Below are 16,736 nucleotides of genomic sequence, written 5' to 3'. Positions count from 1 at the left end.
AACTAACCTCTGTAGCTTCGGCCACGAGAGCTCTCTCCACGAGGGCGATGTTATTTCCCTCGAAACAAGCATAAAAAGTATTTAGCTCATCCAGGAGAGAGGCATCGGTGTTCACGGCGGAGTTTTTATTCCTTTTGTAGTCCGTGATGATATTAATTCCCTGCCACATGCTTCTAGATTCGGTGGTGTTGAACTGTCCTTCAATCTTGTCCCTGTACTGGTGTTTTGCTGCTCTGATAGTTTTGCGGAGGGCATAACTGGCTTTTTTATGCTCCTCCACATTCCCAGATTTAAAAGTGGAGGTTCGCACATTAAGTGCCGCGCGAACATTGCTATTAACCCATGGTTTCTGGTTAGGGTAGATCCGTATTGTTTTGGTCGGAACAACGTCCTCTACGCACATTCTGATGAAACACATTAAGCTATCAGCGTAAACCTCGATGTCGTCATCAGAGGTGGACCAGAACATCTCCCAGTCCTCGTGATCAAAACAGTCTTGTAGCGTAGAATCTGATTTGTCTGACCAGCACTGGATCATTGTGAGGGTGGGTGCTTCCTGTTTCAGTTTCTGCCTGTAAGCGGGCAGAAGGAGAATAGAAGAGAGGTCTGATTTTCCAAATGGTGGGCGGGGGAGGGATTTGTAGCCATCCCGGAAGGGAGAGTAGCAATGGTCCAAAACCCAGTGCCCTTGTGTGTTGAAACTGATATGTTGGTGGTATTTCGGTGCGATTGATTTGAAACTGGCTTTGTTAAAGTCCCCGGTCACAATGAACGCGGCCTCAGGGTGCACGGTTTCCTGCTCACTTATACTCCTATACATTTCCTTGAGTGCCCGGTCTGTGTCGGCTTGTGGTGGGATGTACACAGCAGTGATAATGACCACTGTGAATTCCCTCAGTAGCCAGAATGGTCGACACAGAAGCATGAGAAATTTCAGATCAGGAGAGCAGAAAGACTTGATAGAATGTACGTTCATCTGATCACACTATGATTTGTTTATCATAAAGCATACACCACCACCTCTGCTTTTACCTGAGAGGTCTTTCGCTTTGTCCGCTCGGTGCACGAGAACCCAGCGGGTTTGATGGCCAAATCAGGAATCTCTGCAGACATCCAAGTTTCTGTAAGGCAGATAATGCAGCAGTCCCTCGTCTCTCATTGGAAAGAGATCTACGTTCTCAGCTCACAGAGCTTGTTGTCCAGAGACTGAACATTTGCCAATAGAATACTGGGTAGCGGGGGTCGATTTGCACAACGTCTTTCTCTGATGAGAACGCTGGCTCTATTTCCCCTTTTCCTTCTGCGTTTCCCCGGCCGGGCAGCCCAGACAAAGGGCTCTGCTGGCGTGTTTGTAAACAGCGGGTCGGTATTGAGGAATTGGAAGTCTGGTTTTCAGTGTGCAATTGCAGAACCAATGTCCAAAAGTGTTTGTCTGTCGTATACAATAAGGCAAACAACATCCAAGACAAAAAACATAAGAACTGTAAACAAAACAAACAAAAAACTGCAGTGTTGTGTCGGTGCTCGCAACGCAGCAGCCATACTCGGCGCCATCTTGAGTCCTATTCTCAATTAATTGGTAACACCAACATCAGCTGTTTATTGTTAAATACAGTGGTGAGCAAACTAACACCTTCAGCACATGTCCTGCATTAACTGATCGACTAGCTTCCAATATTTTCAGTAGGTACTGCAAAGACTGCATTAATTTCTGTTAATTCTTATCGAACAACAAATATCTATATTTTCAGATAATTACTAAATGCAACATTTCAAACTGTTGTGGTAAACATTTAAATCTGCCCTTAAAACAGTGCATTACATGCTGTTACAATAAAAGTGTGGGTAAGCTGTGCCAAGATTTCAAACAGAGTCTGTTAACATCCCCTTCATCTCTCTCTCTCTCTCTCTCTCTCTCTCTCTCTCTCTCTCTCTCTCTCTCTCTCTCTTTCTCTCTCTCTGTCTCTATTTCTGTGTGGTTGCTCTTTGTATCTTGTTGCAGATCTCATACCTCCAACCCTTCAAGCCTCAGCACAATCGTCTGGTTTATCAATTCCTGCTCTGCTGTCCTGCTCTGCCTCACCTCTGCCTCTCTTCACCGCTCCCCAGCTAATCATCCATCAGCCTTCCCCAATCACCTGCTCACCTGCCACACTTACCTTATAGATCACTTAGAATATATATAACTGTCTGTTGTTAGAATTTCCCAGAGTTGTTTACCTGGGTGTAATTTCAGCCTTTTTGGACATGTATTACCAATGATTTGTGATCCTTGCCTGCTCTGTGTATTTTTTTATTTTATTTTTGGCTCCTGTTTTTCATGCATTTGCATGTATTGTTTGTTTTCTCTGGCTGTCACCTAGATTGTGTACTGGCTTTTGGATTTTTAGCTTAGTAAAGACTGTGTAGAAAAACTGTATTACCTAATAGTTTTAATTATTTGTTTATCCTAACATTGTCTTTTCTGTTTCCTGATTAATTTCCTGAATTTCTGTAAGACATTACACTCTGTGCTGAGACACACTACTTTACATTGATTAACAGATCCCTGTGTGTAAACTCTTTGAGCTACTCATCCAGGAAGATAGTGAGAAGCTGTCTTTAACTTACATGTGAATTAAATTTACCAGACACCCCCCAACGCAGACAGAGTAATATTACATTATGTTTGATAAATTAAATACACCCAAATAATATTCTCAAACTCTTAATTTCGTTCATGAATCCTTGCCAAAGAAAGTTGTTTTCCTTCTCTTTCCCTACCCTACAATCACAAAGAATCACCTATTGAATAACCCTTAATGTAAACAAATGCAGTATTTCGCTACGAGATTTTTTTGGACATGAGATACCAACTATATCTCTAAATTCCTTGAGTACAGGTGTAGCTATTGGGTTGATATTGGGTGTAACCCACATTTGCATGCTCATCACTGAAAACTTTTGTTTACCACCCTCCTGAGGAGGGCCCCACCTACGTCCACAACTTGAACATAAGCGCTGTGCCGAGAAAGTTCTGCTCCCCGAAGCAAAGCTTTAAATTCAGCGCCCTCCAAAAGCAGGTGGGGCCCCCACCCTAACAGGCTCTGCCTACACTCATTGAATCAGGAGACACAAATTGTATGTCATGTTATATTTCATGTTGGGCTCCAACATTTACGGCTGTCGCTACTGGGATAAAGGCTGAAGCTGGATGTAGGCAAATGTCCCACTGGCTCAGTGGCTCCATTAGGAGTGTTAACTTACAACACAATGGGCAACAGCCATCACTTATAAACTCTTACAGCACCATATATTTTTAAAAGGTTACAAACTGTAACTGTCACTAGAACAGTGTGGGTGTTAATATGTGCCACAACAACAGAACAGAACCAAACAACACATGAAAAATGGCAACTATTCACAGAAAGTGTACACCACTACACAGTAATGGAGGGGCCAATGTAATAGCAGCTGGCCCTCTCTAGTCTTCTCCAAGCGCAGCCAAGAGCGAATGGGTCATTTTGGGCTGAGAAGCATCTCACAGATAAAAGTAGACGAATGAGAATGAGCAAGACCAAGATGCTGCTGTGCATATATCCTCCACTGACAACCCTCTCTGGAGGCCCTTGGAAGATGACAAGCCCCTGGTGGAATGGTCCCTAGCACCACCAAATGGATCCCAGCCTGATGCCACATATGGCTTAATAATTGCACTAGCACTAGAAGCACCATGAAAAACTCCAGCACATTCATGTGGTAAAATGGACATAGGTGGGGCCCTCCTAATTGGGAGGCTGCGCAACTGCACACGTGGTACACCAAATAGCCATAGTTTTAAAGGATATAATACTGATTGATTAAATGAATAAATACCTGAATCTTTTTGCTGCAAGGTTGGAATCAGCTTCCTCTGTGGAACCTTTTGCAGGATCCACCAGAAATACTGTGTGGTGGACTGCATTTATGTACTGAAAATTATAAGGAAATAATTTACTTTAAATATCTATCTAAATGTAGACGGAATACATCTTATATATGACATTTTAGAGGGCTTTAATTTTGAAATTCAGCATCAGACCGCCCTGACATTGTGTGAGTGGAACTCTGAGGTGGTGTACTATCATTCTGAAGTGAAACTGTTCTTTGGAAACAAGGAGTTTCCTTTAAACATCTATCTGAATTTATAGAAAACACAGCATGTATATGACATTTTAGAGGGCTTTTATTTTGCAATTCAATATCAGATTGCCCTGACATTGTGTGAGTGACACTCTGAGGTGGTGTACTATCATTCTGACATGAAATTGTTCTTTGGAAACAGGGAGTTTCTCAATGACAGTCTGTCATTTTGGTGCTTAAAAGTCAGATGGTCTTTGGAAATGTACTCTTTATTATTAATTTATTAAGTTTTCAGGGGTTATTTTTATTATTATTATTAAAATATATCTTTTTATATTTATTCAGGTTGTTTTAGTTATTTATGTATTTTTATTCATTTCATTATTTTTTCATTCATTCATTATTGACAGACTGAATGTGAAATTATGTTCGCCGGAAGGTCGCTTTTATTTTTAAATCAGTTCTTACACGCTCTTACCGTAATGCATAGTGTATACACGTACCACAAAACAGCGTGGGGGCTAGCTTGACCATGTTTTTCCAAGTGGAGGCTGGCCTGCCCGCAGTATTGTACTGATAGACAATATCTGCCTAGCCAGCCTGAGAGATTTCCAAAGATGGCCATCGAGTGGACTGACTTGCTTTGAAAATCACTTTGACTTACTGTGCATCATGAGGGGAAAACCATCCAAAACACTTTGAAACCTGCATATTTTGACCTCTGAGACATCGGTATGGTAGCTATTAAGACTGCTCGAATGAAATCCCGATATGGTCTTGCACGATTACAAAATCGCAAAAGACTGCATTTAAAAATCAATTTGTATTCAGCACTTTAGTCAGGGATGCGTGATAATGTGATGCCGTCTAGCGGTTGTTTATCTTGCTACACCATTACTTATTGGTAAAAATTGTTTATCACAGCTGAGCTACTGTCGCTACTGAAAAATGCAGTTAAATTAGCATCACAACTTTTAGTTATTTATTTCCCATCATGGCTGAACATACAGTATTCACTGTACATCTTAGGCCTTTTTATAATCTTTATGTACATTCTAAACTTTCTATTTTTCTGTCAGTATCAGGATTCCATTGAGGAAAGGAGACATGTCCCAGGACAAGCCTGTCTACCCTACGATGGGGGAGAACAACCCACTTCACAACAGCGTCTATGGACCACCCAAAACTGATGAGTTTGGGATGTCCCCTCCTAACTACACCCAGGGCCCAGGGGCACCTCCATACACAGAGCCAGACCCCTACGGTCATGGATATGGTCAGCCTGGTTATGGCCAACCTGCTGCACCAGAGTTCGGCCCTGGACCGTACCCACAGATGCCATACCTAGAAATGCTATACCCACAGGGGCCATACCCTCGGGGGCCACACCCCCAGGGCCCCTACCAGCAGGGGCCCATCCAACCTGGCTTTGGTGTAGAACCTAATGGTAAGTACATTAAAAACATTGTGAGATGATATTAGTGGTTCTTGTGTTCCTGAGAGTAGAGCACAAGAGTCGGGTAATGGAAGTAAAAATCCCATTCATTTTTTCCATTGAGAAATCAAGTTTAAAGAGAAGCCACAATTTGGTGTGATTTTTAACTTTTTAATTTTTTTTTAAATCATGTTTTTTGGTGGGGAACTACACAACCCTTGAATTCTGAAGAGAGAATCACTAGTCAGAGAAGTTACAGTGGAAACTGGAAGTCATGCCAAAAGAGCTCAGTAGTGACCGCCCACTCCCATGAAGCACTGCGAATAACATAAAAGAGTCACTCTATTACGGCTCTGTACACTCTGAAATCACTTTATTTACACATATTGTTATTTTTTCACACCAAAAGCGATTACATTGCTTTAAAAGACATTAATTTAACTGCTGGAGTCGTATCGCTGAAGTTTATGCTGACTGTCTGTGATTTTTGGAGCTTCAAAAGTTAAATCTCCATTCACTTGCATTTTAAGGACCTATTGATTTAAGATATTTTTCTAATTTTCTTCAAATGTGTTCAGCAGAAGAAAGAAAGTCATACACACCTGGGATATCATGATGGTGAGTAAATAATGAGAGAATTTTCATTTTTAGGTAAACTAACCCTATAATATTTGCACATATCTGAATATTTTGCCATAAGCATAAAATATATTGTTTTTATACTTATAATCCATCACTACAAATAGATTTATAATGTCCCTTTGTTTTTAATTCAATATCCACCTTTGTCCTTTTGACTGATTTACAAACACTTTTTTGCTTCAAATCAAAGTTTGTAATGTTTGCATTTATTTTAGGGCTGTCTAGTTTTATTCATGGCTTAGAACTATATATATATATATATATATATATATATATATATATATATATATATATATATATATATATATATACATATATATACTATATATATATATATATATATATATATATATATGTATATATATAAAATTATTTCACTATATAAAGAAAATGAATGGGAAAAATACTTCTGGAACCAAAGCCACTGAAAAAGTGGGCGGTCATTGTTGTGCTCTATTTCCACAAACATTTTCTACAGAAATTCTTTAAAATTTGTACACAGGTTAAGGTTTGATTTCTAATGACTGATAAGACTTACTGTTACCCTCTAAAGAGCAAAGAGTGGTGTCCCTGCTTACTGTAGGCCTCCTGAGGGTCAATAAGTGTGTTTAGTCAGTGCTCAGATGGTTACGCAAGGTAAAATAAAATACTCTTCTGAACACAAGATCAGTAAAGTGCTGAAAATATATGATTTGTTCCTTCTTACCTCATCCCCAGTCCCTGCTGTAACTATAAGGATGTCTTTCCTAGTCCCTATAATTAGGAGGTAATGCTGCTACTGTTGGTGTAGTGGATATGAAATGTGATCTCCTTTCCAAACCTATGAAATCTTTTTAATCTGGCCTTTCCTTTAGTTTTCTATGTGTGTGGTTGTTTTATTATTGAATGAATATACTGTATGCCTCAGTCTCTATATGTTAGTCACTGTTAAAGGGGTAGTTCACTCAAAAATTAATGTTGTTCCAAATCTTTGACTTTCTGTCTTCCTTTGGAACACAAAAGGAGATGTTGGGCAGAATGTTAGTCTCAGTCACCATTCACTTTCATTGGATGAAAAAAAGATGCATTATAAAGTGAATGGTGACTGAAAATAATTTACTGCCTATCTCATATGACTTGACAACAGAAAGTCATATGGGTTGGGAACAACATGAGGGTGAGTAAACGGTTACACAATTTTCTTTTTTGCAGTAACTATCCCTTTAACAGGAATGCTTTGGCATGTGAGTGTTCTATAGAAGTTGTATAGTCCATTATACATTTTAACCATCACATGTTTTATCATTACTTGTGTTTATTTATTTATTTATTTTTGCAGCTTCAATGGAAAGCCCTGGATACCATGGTGGAGATGACCCCCCCTCTTACTATGGCAATGATGAGTTTGCCAAATCTAACTTGGAAGATAAGAGTATTCGACAGGCATTTATTAGAAAGGTAAGAGGGACAGGATCAGATTGGACATTAATTTATTTTTGATGAAAATTGTTTAGTAGAAAGAGTCTAGGAAAGCAGGAGAAATGAGCTAGAATAGTGGTGTGTGTGAGTGGTGGTGGTGTAGTGGACTAAAGCACTGAACTGGTAAGCGGAAGGTTGTTGGTTTTATCCCCACAGCCACCACCAAGGCACTTAACTCCAGGTTGCTCCAGGGGGATTGTCCCTGTAATCAGGGCACTGTAAGTCGCTTTGGATAAAAGCACCTGCCAAATGCATAAATGTAAAAAATGTAAATGTGAACACAGAGTGTAGTGGTGCCTACCCTCCCAGAGTCTTCATCTAATGTACTGTAAAGCTGATTTATACTTCTGCGTCGAACCTATGGTGTAGGCTCTGTGTAGTGGCCAATACGTTGGTTTGCATTTATAGTTCTGCGTTGATGTGTCTGCATCATTCTGTGAGTACAAAGCCAAAATTCTAACTAGATATTTCATTAATAAACAAAAGCAATGGAAGCAATGTAATTTCTGGATTCAGAAGTACTTATTAAATTATTGTAGCTTCAAAAATGAGTTTAAAGTATGTAAACATCTTGAAAGGTACATATTTATTATACATGTTGCTTGCGTTCCAGGCAAAAAATAAATGAGGAAATTACTGTACACTTGCTCTTGAGTTGCTTAAATAATAATACATAAATATTTTAGCATACTTTTGGCGTTCTGTGCTGAAAAAGAAATCATCAAATTATTTAATATTTATTCGCCTGAATCTGAATAACACAAAATGGGTGTTGTTTTAAAGATTTTACAATGCATATAGGATCCCAATCAGAGCTCAATTTTTACAGCAGAGGCCAACGCTATTATTCTAGCACTGGATCACATCAAGACCACACAACAGAGAAATTTCTTAATAATAACAGATTAAAAATCATGTCATCAGGCACTTGCATCATTCAGAAATGACCACCCAGCCCTTGTAAAGATTCTAACCAAACTGTCAGCTCTGGAGGCACAGAATTTTAATATTTACTTTTGCTGGTTACCTGGCCATTGAAATCCTTGGAAATGAACAAGCAGACTCTGCTGCTAAAGAAGCACTTTCTACAGATCTAAAAAAAAAAATGCTCCATACTCTGAAACCTACCATAATGTCTTATATCATCAACAAATGGCAAACAGAATAGGATCAGTGCATTACAAACAAATTGCATGAAATCAACCCTGTAGTGGGCAAAAGGCGTTCATTTCAGTAATTTTTGGGACCAGATCAGCAATTACTGGGATCAGATCATTTACACCCGGACATTCCAGACTCACATGTAAGTTTTTAATATCAGATGGTGATCCACCATTATGCACCACATGTCAGAATCCACTATCTTTGAAGCACGTTTTATTGAATTATGCTGGTTTTATTTATTTTAGAAATGTATTTTACTCAGCAAACACTTTTGAAGAGATTTTTAACAAAGTCAACCCTGAGTCAGTTTTAGAGTTCTTATCGAAAATACATTTGAAAAACCTTTAATTACTCTACATTAAAACAGAGTAATTTTGTAATTTTTCGCCATGAAAATAGCCGTGGAAGCTGGCATGGCATAAACAATTTAACTAACTAAAAATGCGACGCTTTTTTTTTTTTTTTTTTTTTTAAGATATATGTGGACAAATATTCTATTCATTTCTAAATACTTTTTTTTTTTAAGTTACTTGATGCACCTTTAACCTACATTTATCTGGCCGTACCATATTTACATAACAAAAAACTGTACTAAAAACATATTGTATTATAGCAGTGTAACATACATGCCTCTAGAAATATGTATATAAGGAAGTATATATATATATATATGTTCTGTCACTCTGTTTTCAGGTGTTTCTGGTCCTGACTGTTCAGCTGATGGTCACCTGCTCTTTTGTTGCCGTTTTCAGCTTTACAATCGACATCAAAATGTTTGTGCGGAGAAATCGGTGGACGTACTATGTGTCCTATGCCATCTTCTTTGTGTCTCTTATCGTTCTTAGCTTCTGCGATGAGTTCCGCCGCAAACACCCATGGAACCTGGTGGCGCTGGTACAACCAACAATATTTACCACAAAATATGCACAATCATTTTTAAAGGTGCACTCAGCGATTCCTGAGAAACGCTGTTGATGTTTGAACTCAGCTGCCAAAACAAACACACCCCTATCTTCAGTGCTCCTTTGGAAGCTCCGCCCCCCAAATTCATGCATGCGAGACGGTTTTACGCACACCAGCTCCAGACACTCACATCTCTCCTGCTATTAAATCTAACATCACAACAGTGAAACATAGCTAAATTGATGTTACCCACCTAACCAGAAGAAAAAAAGCAACTTCTGCATCCGTCTTCAAGCCTTTTACCTCTCGGATGTCTCTCCACCACTGAAAAACCTCGCTGATGTTGACGCAGCTCCTAGCCCTCGACTTATCATTATCCTTCTTTTTTAGTTTATATTCGTCTGACCTTTTTCTCTTGGTCTGTTTCTCAGCAATTTTGTCCTCCTTGGAGTTTAGAAAGTTCGCATTAGCCAGATTTGCCATCGCTCTTTTCCTCTCGCTCTGCCCCCACCCCCCATCCTGTGCACGCACAAGAACCACCCCCTGTTGCTGAATGGCTGGAGTAGTGTTGTCTGTTCCACTTTGTTTTTGTCCCATTTACAGAGCCAGGGCTATATACAAATACTAGATATTTTTTTCAGCCCACCCACAGAACGTACAGCTAGCAGACTGTAAAGAGATATTTGCAGAATTTGGCAAAAAGTGTATTGGATTAGAATTACTGAGTGCACCTTTAATGGATTGTTTAAATATTCCAACTTCTTAGAGCAAAATATAACCAAATTATTTACTTGTGAAAGAGATCAATACAAGTTAAGCTCAGTCGACAGCATTTGTGGCATAATGTTGATTACCATAAAAATTAATTTGGACTCATCCCTCCTTTTCTATAAAAAAACAAAAAAATCTGGGATAGTGAGGCACTTATAATGGAAGTGAATCGGGGGGCAATTTTTGAATGTTAAAATACTCACTTTTTCAAAAGTATAGCCACAAGACATAAACAATATGTGTGTAAACATGGTTTTTGTATGATAGAAATCGCTTACTAACCTTTTCTTAGTAAGGTTATAGCCAATTTTAGCCAATTTTACAACTTCATTGCCATGACGATGTAATGTCAACGAACCCTACAACTACTGTAAAAATGACAATTTAAACAACTTTACAGCTCAAATAATACATGAGTTTTTACAAAAGAGTTAATATAAGTGCTTTTATAAGCTTCACATTTCTTCCTTTAAACCCTCCAAAAATTGGCCACATTCACCTTCATTATAAGTGCCTCACTGTAACCTTGATTTGTACTTTTTTTTTTTTTTTTACAGAAAAGGAGAGATGAATCAAAATAATTTTTTGTGGTAATCAACATTATGCCACAAATGCTGTCGATTGAGCTTAACTTGTATTGAACCCGGAATATTCCTTTAAGTGTTTTAGTATGTAGTTAAATCAAAGACATTGTTTGACTCTGCATATAATGTAATGCTTATTGATTAACCCATCTCTTATTTTTATTTTTCTCAGTCCATCCTGACACTGAGTCTGTCCTACATGGTTGGCATGATTGCCAGCTTTTATGAAACAGATGTGGTCATCATGGCAGTGGGCATCACTGTAGTGGTCTGCTTCACAGTTGTGCTCTTCTCACTGCAGGTTTGTTTGCTCTCTACCCCTTCACTCAAGTGGTTCCTACCCAGGAAAATTCCTTTTAACTGAAAAGATTTCAGAGCTTCGGAAATGGGCAGGCTTATTATTAATTCTTTCCTTTATTCTCCTCAAAAAAACAGAGTAAGTATGACTTCACTTCCTGCTGGGGCGTGCTTTTTGTCTGTCTGATCGTCCTGCTTCTCGCCTCTATCCTCTGCACCGTCTTTCATAACAAAATTCTGCACATTGTCTACGCCTCGCTTGGGGCCCTGCTCTTCACCTGCGTAAGTACTGGTAAACTGAGCTCCCATATTGCCAAAAGTATGTCGATACCCCCTTCCAATCTTCCATTTTGTTTAACAAACAGATAGTCCGGGGCCTGGGAGCTCAGTGAGTATATACGCTGACTACCACCCCTGGAGTCGTGAGTTCGAATCCAGGGTGGCTGAGTGACTCCAGCCAGGTCTCCTAAGCAACCAAATAGGCCCGGTTGCCAGGGAGGGTAGAGTCACATGGGGTAACCTCCTCATGGTCGCGATTAGTGGCTCTCGCTCTCAATGAGGCATGTGGTAAGTTGTGCATGGATCATGGAGGGTAGCATGAGCCTCCACATGCGGAGTCTCTGCGGTGTCATGCACAACGAGCCACGTCTGGTTAGGACAAGGTGTCAGGGAAATTATGATGTAACAGGGAAAGGATGTAAGTATCAAAGTTGGTAGGATACAAACCCAGTGAACTTGATTTTGTCTGTGCTGTGAGGTGAAAAGGATTTTTGACCATATGATAATGTATTTAAACTAGGTTTTAGCATTGCCTAAAGAAAATGTGAGGTGTGCTTGCCCATGCAAAACTCGTCGCCACAGTGCTAGAGTGTTGTGGGTGGTTGCTAGGGCATTGCTACATGCTTGCTAAGGTAGCCGGAGTGTTATTTAGTGTTTCAATGTGGTTGTGTACTAGCCTAAGTAAAAAAGCATGACAAGTTCTCAGAGATACATTGTCTGTGCGTACAGGACAAAGGTAAAAAGAAACTATAGTATCAAATTCAATTCTCTGAAACAATTCAACTTGCTTGGTCACACTTTATATTAGGCAACTTTTGCTACTATGTACTTATAATACAATGTATCATACTGTGAAACTACATGTTGTTCAGCAAAATTCTCACAAGATTTAAATTTGCTGCTACTAAGGTTGGGGTATGTGTAGGTTTAAGAGTAGGGTTAGGGGTTAGAGTTAGGTTTAGGGTTAGGGGTAAGGTTAACAGTGTAACTACAAATGTTCTGTAATTTAATGCAGATACTTAAAATGTAAGTACAATGCAACAACAGGTATGTACATTGTACATAATAAGTATGTTTTATCAAATGCTTAAGTATATAGTAGTTAAAGACACCTAATATAAAGTGGGACCACTTGCTTTATTTCCCCAAAGCACAACAAGAATGTGACACTCAGCACTTGTTTTTTTCTAATATAGTTCCTGGCGGTGGACACCCAGCTTCTTCTGGGCAACAAGAAGTTGGCCATTAGCCCAGAGGAGTATGTCTTTGCAGCCCTCAACCTCTATACTGACATCATCAACATCTTCCTTTACGTCCTGTCTGTTGTGGCCCGCTTCAGGGAATGAGTGCACCCCCTCTCTGTGGTCAGAGGGAAGTGCTGTCCACCCTTCTGCATGATGGTGTATCACCTCACCTCTCATCACCCTTCCTCATATTCTTTTGTGTCTTAAAGGAATAGTTCCTTTCCAAACCTGTATCATTTTCTTTCTTCTGTGTAAAACAAAAGGAGATGTTAGGCAGAATGTAAATTGTCAGGATTATCATTTGTGGGCGAACTAACCCTTTAATTTATTCCTTTCTAAAATTCCCTATCTTTAACATATGTACAGGCTGGTCAGACAATAGTTTCTATGTACTTTTCTGGACATAGCGTCAATCGCAAAATCTATTTTTTTTTTCGTTACAATCCACATGAATGTAGTTTCATTAAACACTCTTTTTTGTGTTGATCTACTGCATTTTCTGCTCTTCTGGACATGTAGGATACAGTGCGGAATGATTCAACGGTTGCATCCAAACGGCATGTCAGAAATTTCACCTTACATCTCTGAGCCTTATACGTAGCATAGTTATGCTCTGAGTGCAGAAAGTAAGAAGTCAATGAGCAAAGCATCTGAATAGATTTGTATTTCAGAGTCATGAACACTAATCAATATAAAGATTCTCTGCATGGTAGTCCAGCACAGCAAAGAATCTAAGACAAAAACAAGTGCTTCTTGAAACACTTGTTTACTAAGCTGTAAATAGTCAAATAATGCTCATAGGCCTCCAGTTCTAGGCATGAATATCTGAATGGCTGTGGTGCTCACAAACTTGTGCGTTTTCTAACATTACTGCTTTGTAACTTAACACCACTAATATATTCAATTCAAGGTTAAAAACGGATGTTCGACTGTATTATCTACAGTATAATGCTGATAAAAATAAAACAAAATAGCCTTTTGATTTAGTTTAGTTTTATGTTTTTGGAGCAAGGTGTGGTTGTGAGGTTGTCTTGACCTTTAAATCGTTCCAAAGGTCAGTATTTCAGGCTCCATCACTACATAACATGACTCTGTTCTCTTTTATTGCTTGTTACTTTAGAAGAATCAGAATGAGCTTTATTGCCAAGTGGTGATAGGAGAAACAAGTGCACACAAAACATTACAGTGAGACACATAATATAAAACAAGGCAAGAGTTTAAATAGACATACAAATAATAGGACATATAACAGAATGGCATATGTACGTGTGCAAGTGGTAATGTATGTGCAAGGTAGGTGCATGTACCTTTATTGAAATTAAACGTGAATTTACATATGTACATGAGATATGTATTTACATTATTGCACTATGGGGGAGTCCCGAGGCAGTTTAATTGTTCATGTGGTAAATGGCCTGAGGGTAAAAACTGTTCTTGTGCCTGGATGTCCTGGCGCTAAGTGCTCTGTAGCGTCGGCCAGAGGACAACAGTTCAAAGGGAGTGGGCAGGGTGTGTGGGGTCCAGAGTGATACTACATGCATATACCTTTACACTGTTTTGTTCTGTTTTGTTTATTAAATAGATAATTATGTTGTTGTTGTGCGTGTGTGTGTGCGCACGTGCGTGCTTGCCTGCGTACATGCGTGCGAGTGAGGGAAAGAGATATTTTTCCTACTTTTTAACTAATGTGTGGAATTTTATAAAACCTTGTTTTGTAAAACCATGCTTTTGAAAGTAACGCTAGTTGCATGTTACTTCGCAAAAAAAGTTCCATGTGCTGGAAAATTTTAGGATAATTCCTACAATTGATGTTTTTGTGGATATTTATGATTTATTAATTAAACTTCCAGAAAAGGTAGGCTGAGGCTGCTGGGTAATGATGAAGGAATAGTAACACAATGAAGTCCTTGAAATTAAAAGGTGGCATATTTAAATATTAAGGTATGAGATATAAGAACAGATTGTCTGTATGCTGTACTGAAGAACAGTCACAAAATTAAGAATGTAAAATGACATTATTTGCAACCCAATTAATTACCATATTTGTTTACTTTACATATTTTTTTCTTCTCATAACATTCACTATGTCACATACCCAGCTGCAAATTCCTGCTTTGCATGTGGAGCTTTTGCACACTGAACTTGCTGTGGCAGACGGTTGAAGAAAATATTGTCTTGGGTGGCATAACTTTTTTACTGTTCATTTTTTATTAAATATTTGTCTTTTTAACTAACTTCAGCATAAAGCTATAGTGGATTGAGGTGTGTAGAGTGTGTTTTGGCTGTACTTTTGCATTAAACTGTAGATTAATTATATTCCTCTATACAGCCTGTTTGCTTTTCATTAAAAAAAATAAAATTAGAGGAAAACATGGTGTGAAATCTTCATTTTTAATTATGTATTTTTTGCACTTAGTGCCAGAAGTAATGCATCATGTATCAGGCAGATTGCACAGCATATAAGAAATATCAAGCAGAATTGTTGCAGAATGGTTATTTTGAGTTAAGATTCTGTTTAAGTCAGTGTTACACTAAATGTAAAAATAAATAAAATAAAAAAAGCAGTTTGGAGCCCATAAAACTGCTAATATAAGTATGGTTTACCTATAGAAGCCTAGTGATTTAAATCCAAACTTTTTTTTAATTGTTTCATTTTATACTAGTTTTTTGCATTGTTTTTAATTGTTAATTGTTTTCTCAAAGAAATCAAGAATTAAATAATTATTATAATTCATAGAGTTATTTAATCATTCGGTTAATTAGATGTATTTCAAACATGTTCATTATTCCTTATTTATATTTAGTAATTTAGCAGACACTTTTTTCCAAAGCGACTTACAAATGAGGAACATAAGCAATTTGTCATAAAAAAAAGTCAATAATATCTGCAGTATTGCACTGCCAAGTTACCAGAGTAGTTAGAGGTGTATAGAAGCTAGCGCAGAAGAAAGACACAGACAAGGAAAGTTATTTTTTTTAATATATATTTATTAAATAATGAAACATTCATCATAAACTGTTGGCCAATTGAATTGAATTCAATCAGAATTTATAGTCTAATTGATGACATCCCTTTATTTTCTATAATAAGTAAGTTTCATTTAATTTGAACAAGTTTACTATTTATTATGCACAGTATTTCTGCTAAATATAGGATAAGTTGACCTTTTAGGTTTATCTCACTGAGTGGTTATTCTGGGTTTTTTTTTTTTACAGTTACTCAATTTGATTCTACACTGTCAAAATGCATTTTACGTGAAATATTTGATTTTGTATTTTACATTAATCACAATCATGATAATGATTTCAGATCATTGTAGATCCTGTGAAGGGGGCTTTTTAGATGACCTCTTTACATGATTTTATAATTTTTAATAATAGGCTATATTGAATGCTTCATCATCCTTTAAATGCTAATCTCATATCTAAATAAATTAGACTACAATTTACCAGTAAATGCTCTTTATTCTTAAGGAGGCTTATATTTCTTACATTTCACATATTGTACAGTATTTACTCCACAACGTAATTCATTTTACATAACACAGTTCATTTCATCGGATATTCTATTTCTATAACTTGTTCTAATATGTCACAGTCTATACTATTTCCTTGTGTATTCACCTGCAGGCTGCCATTACGGTTGTAATAATTTTAAGATTTGTCTGATATTGTCTGTAAGCCTAAATTTGCCCTTGGACATTAATAAAGTCGTAATATACCGCACAGTATAATTACATGAATGACTGCACCTTTAAACGCAACTAGACTTCATGCCTAAAACTGCTGTCTCCCAGTCTGCTCAGTAGTAAAGATTTGTGACACAACCTCTTAAAGGGCATAGTGATACTGCGCATG

The 16,736-nt window shown here is 37.9% G+C and overlaps 1 protein-coding gene across 1 annotated transcript; it reads left to right on the top strand.

Annotated features, from left to right (window-relative positions):
* The first annotated feature begins 5,208 nt into the window (after positions 1–5,208).
* LOC127420635 (protein lifeguard 1-like) lies at positions 5,209–12,980 on the top strand. The gene is made up of 6 exons (XM_051663044.1): positions 5,209–5,548; positions 7,497–7,615; positions 9,494–9,694; positions 11,231–11,359; positions 11,494–11,637; positions 12,831–12,980. The coding sequence occupies exons 1-6, from the start codon at positions 5,209–5,211 to the stop codon at positions 12,978–12,980; spliced, it is 1,083 nt and encodes a 360-aa protein (XP_051519004.1).
* Positions 12,981–16,736: the final 3,756 nt, after the last annotated feature.

Source organism: Myxocyprinus asiaticus, chromosome 30 (genome assembly GCF_019703515.2).
Source record: "Myxocyprinus asiaticus isolate MX2 ecotype Aquarium Trade chromosome 30, UBuf_Myxa_2, whole genome shotgun sequence".
Taxonomy (NCBI): domain Eukaryota; kingdom Metazoa; phylum Chordata; class Actinopteri; order Cypriniformes; family Catostomidae; genus Myxocyprinus; species Myxocyprinus asiaticus.
This window is presented reverse-complemented; position numbering and strand designations above follow the sequence as displayed.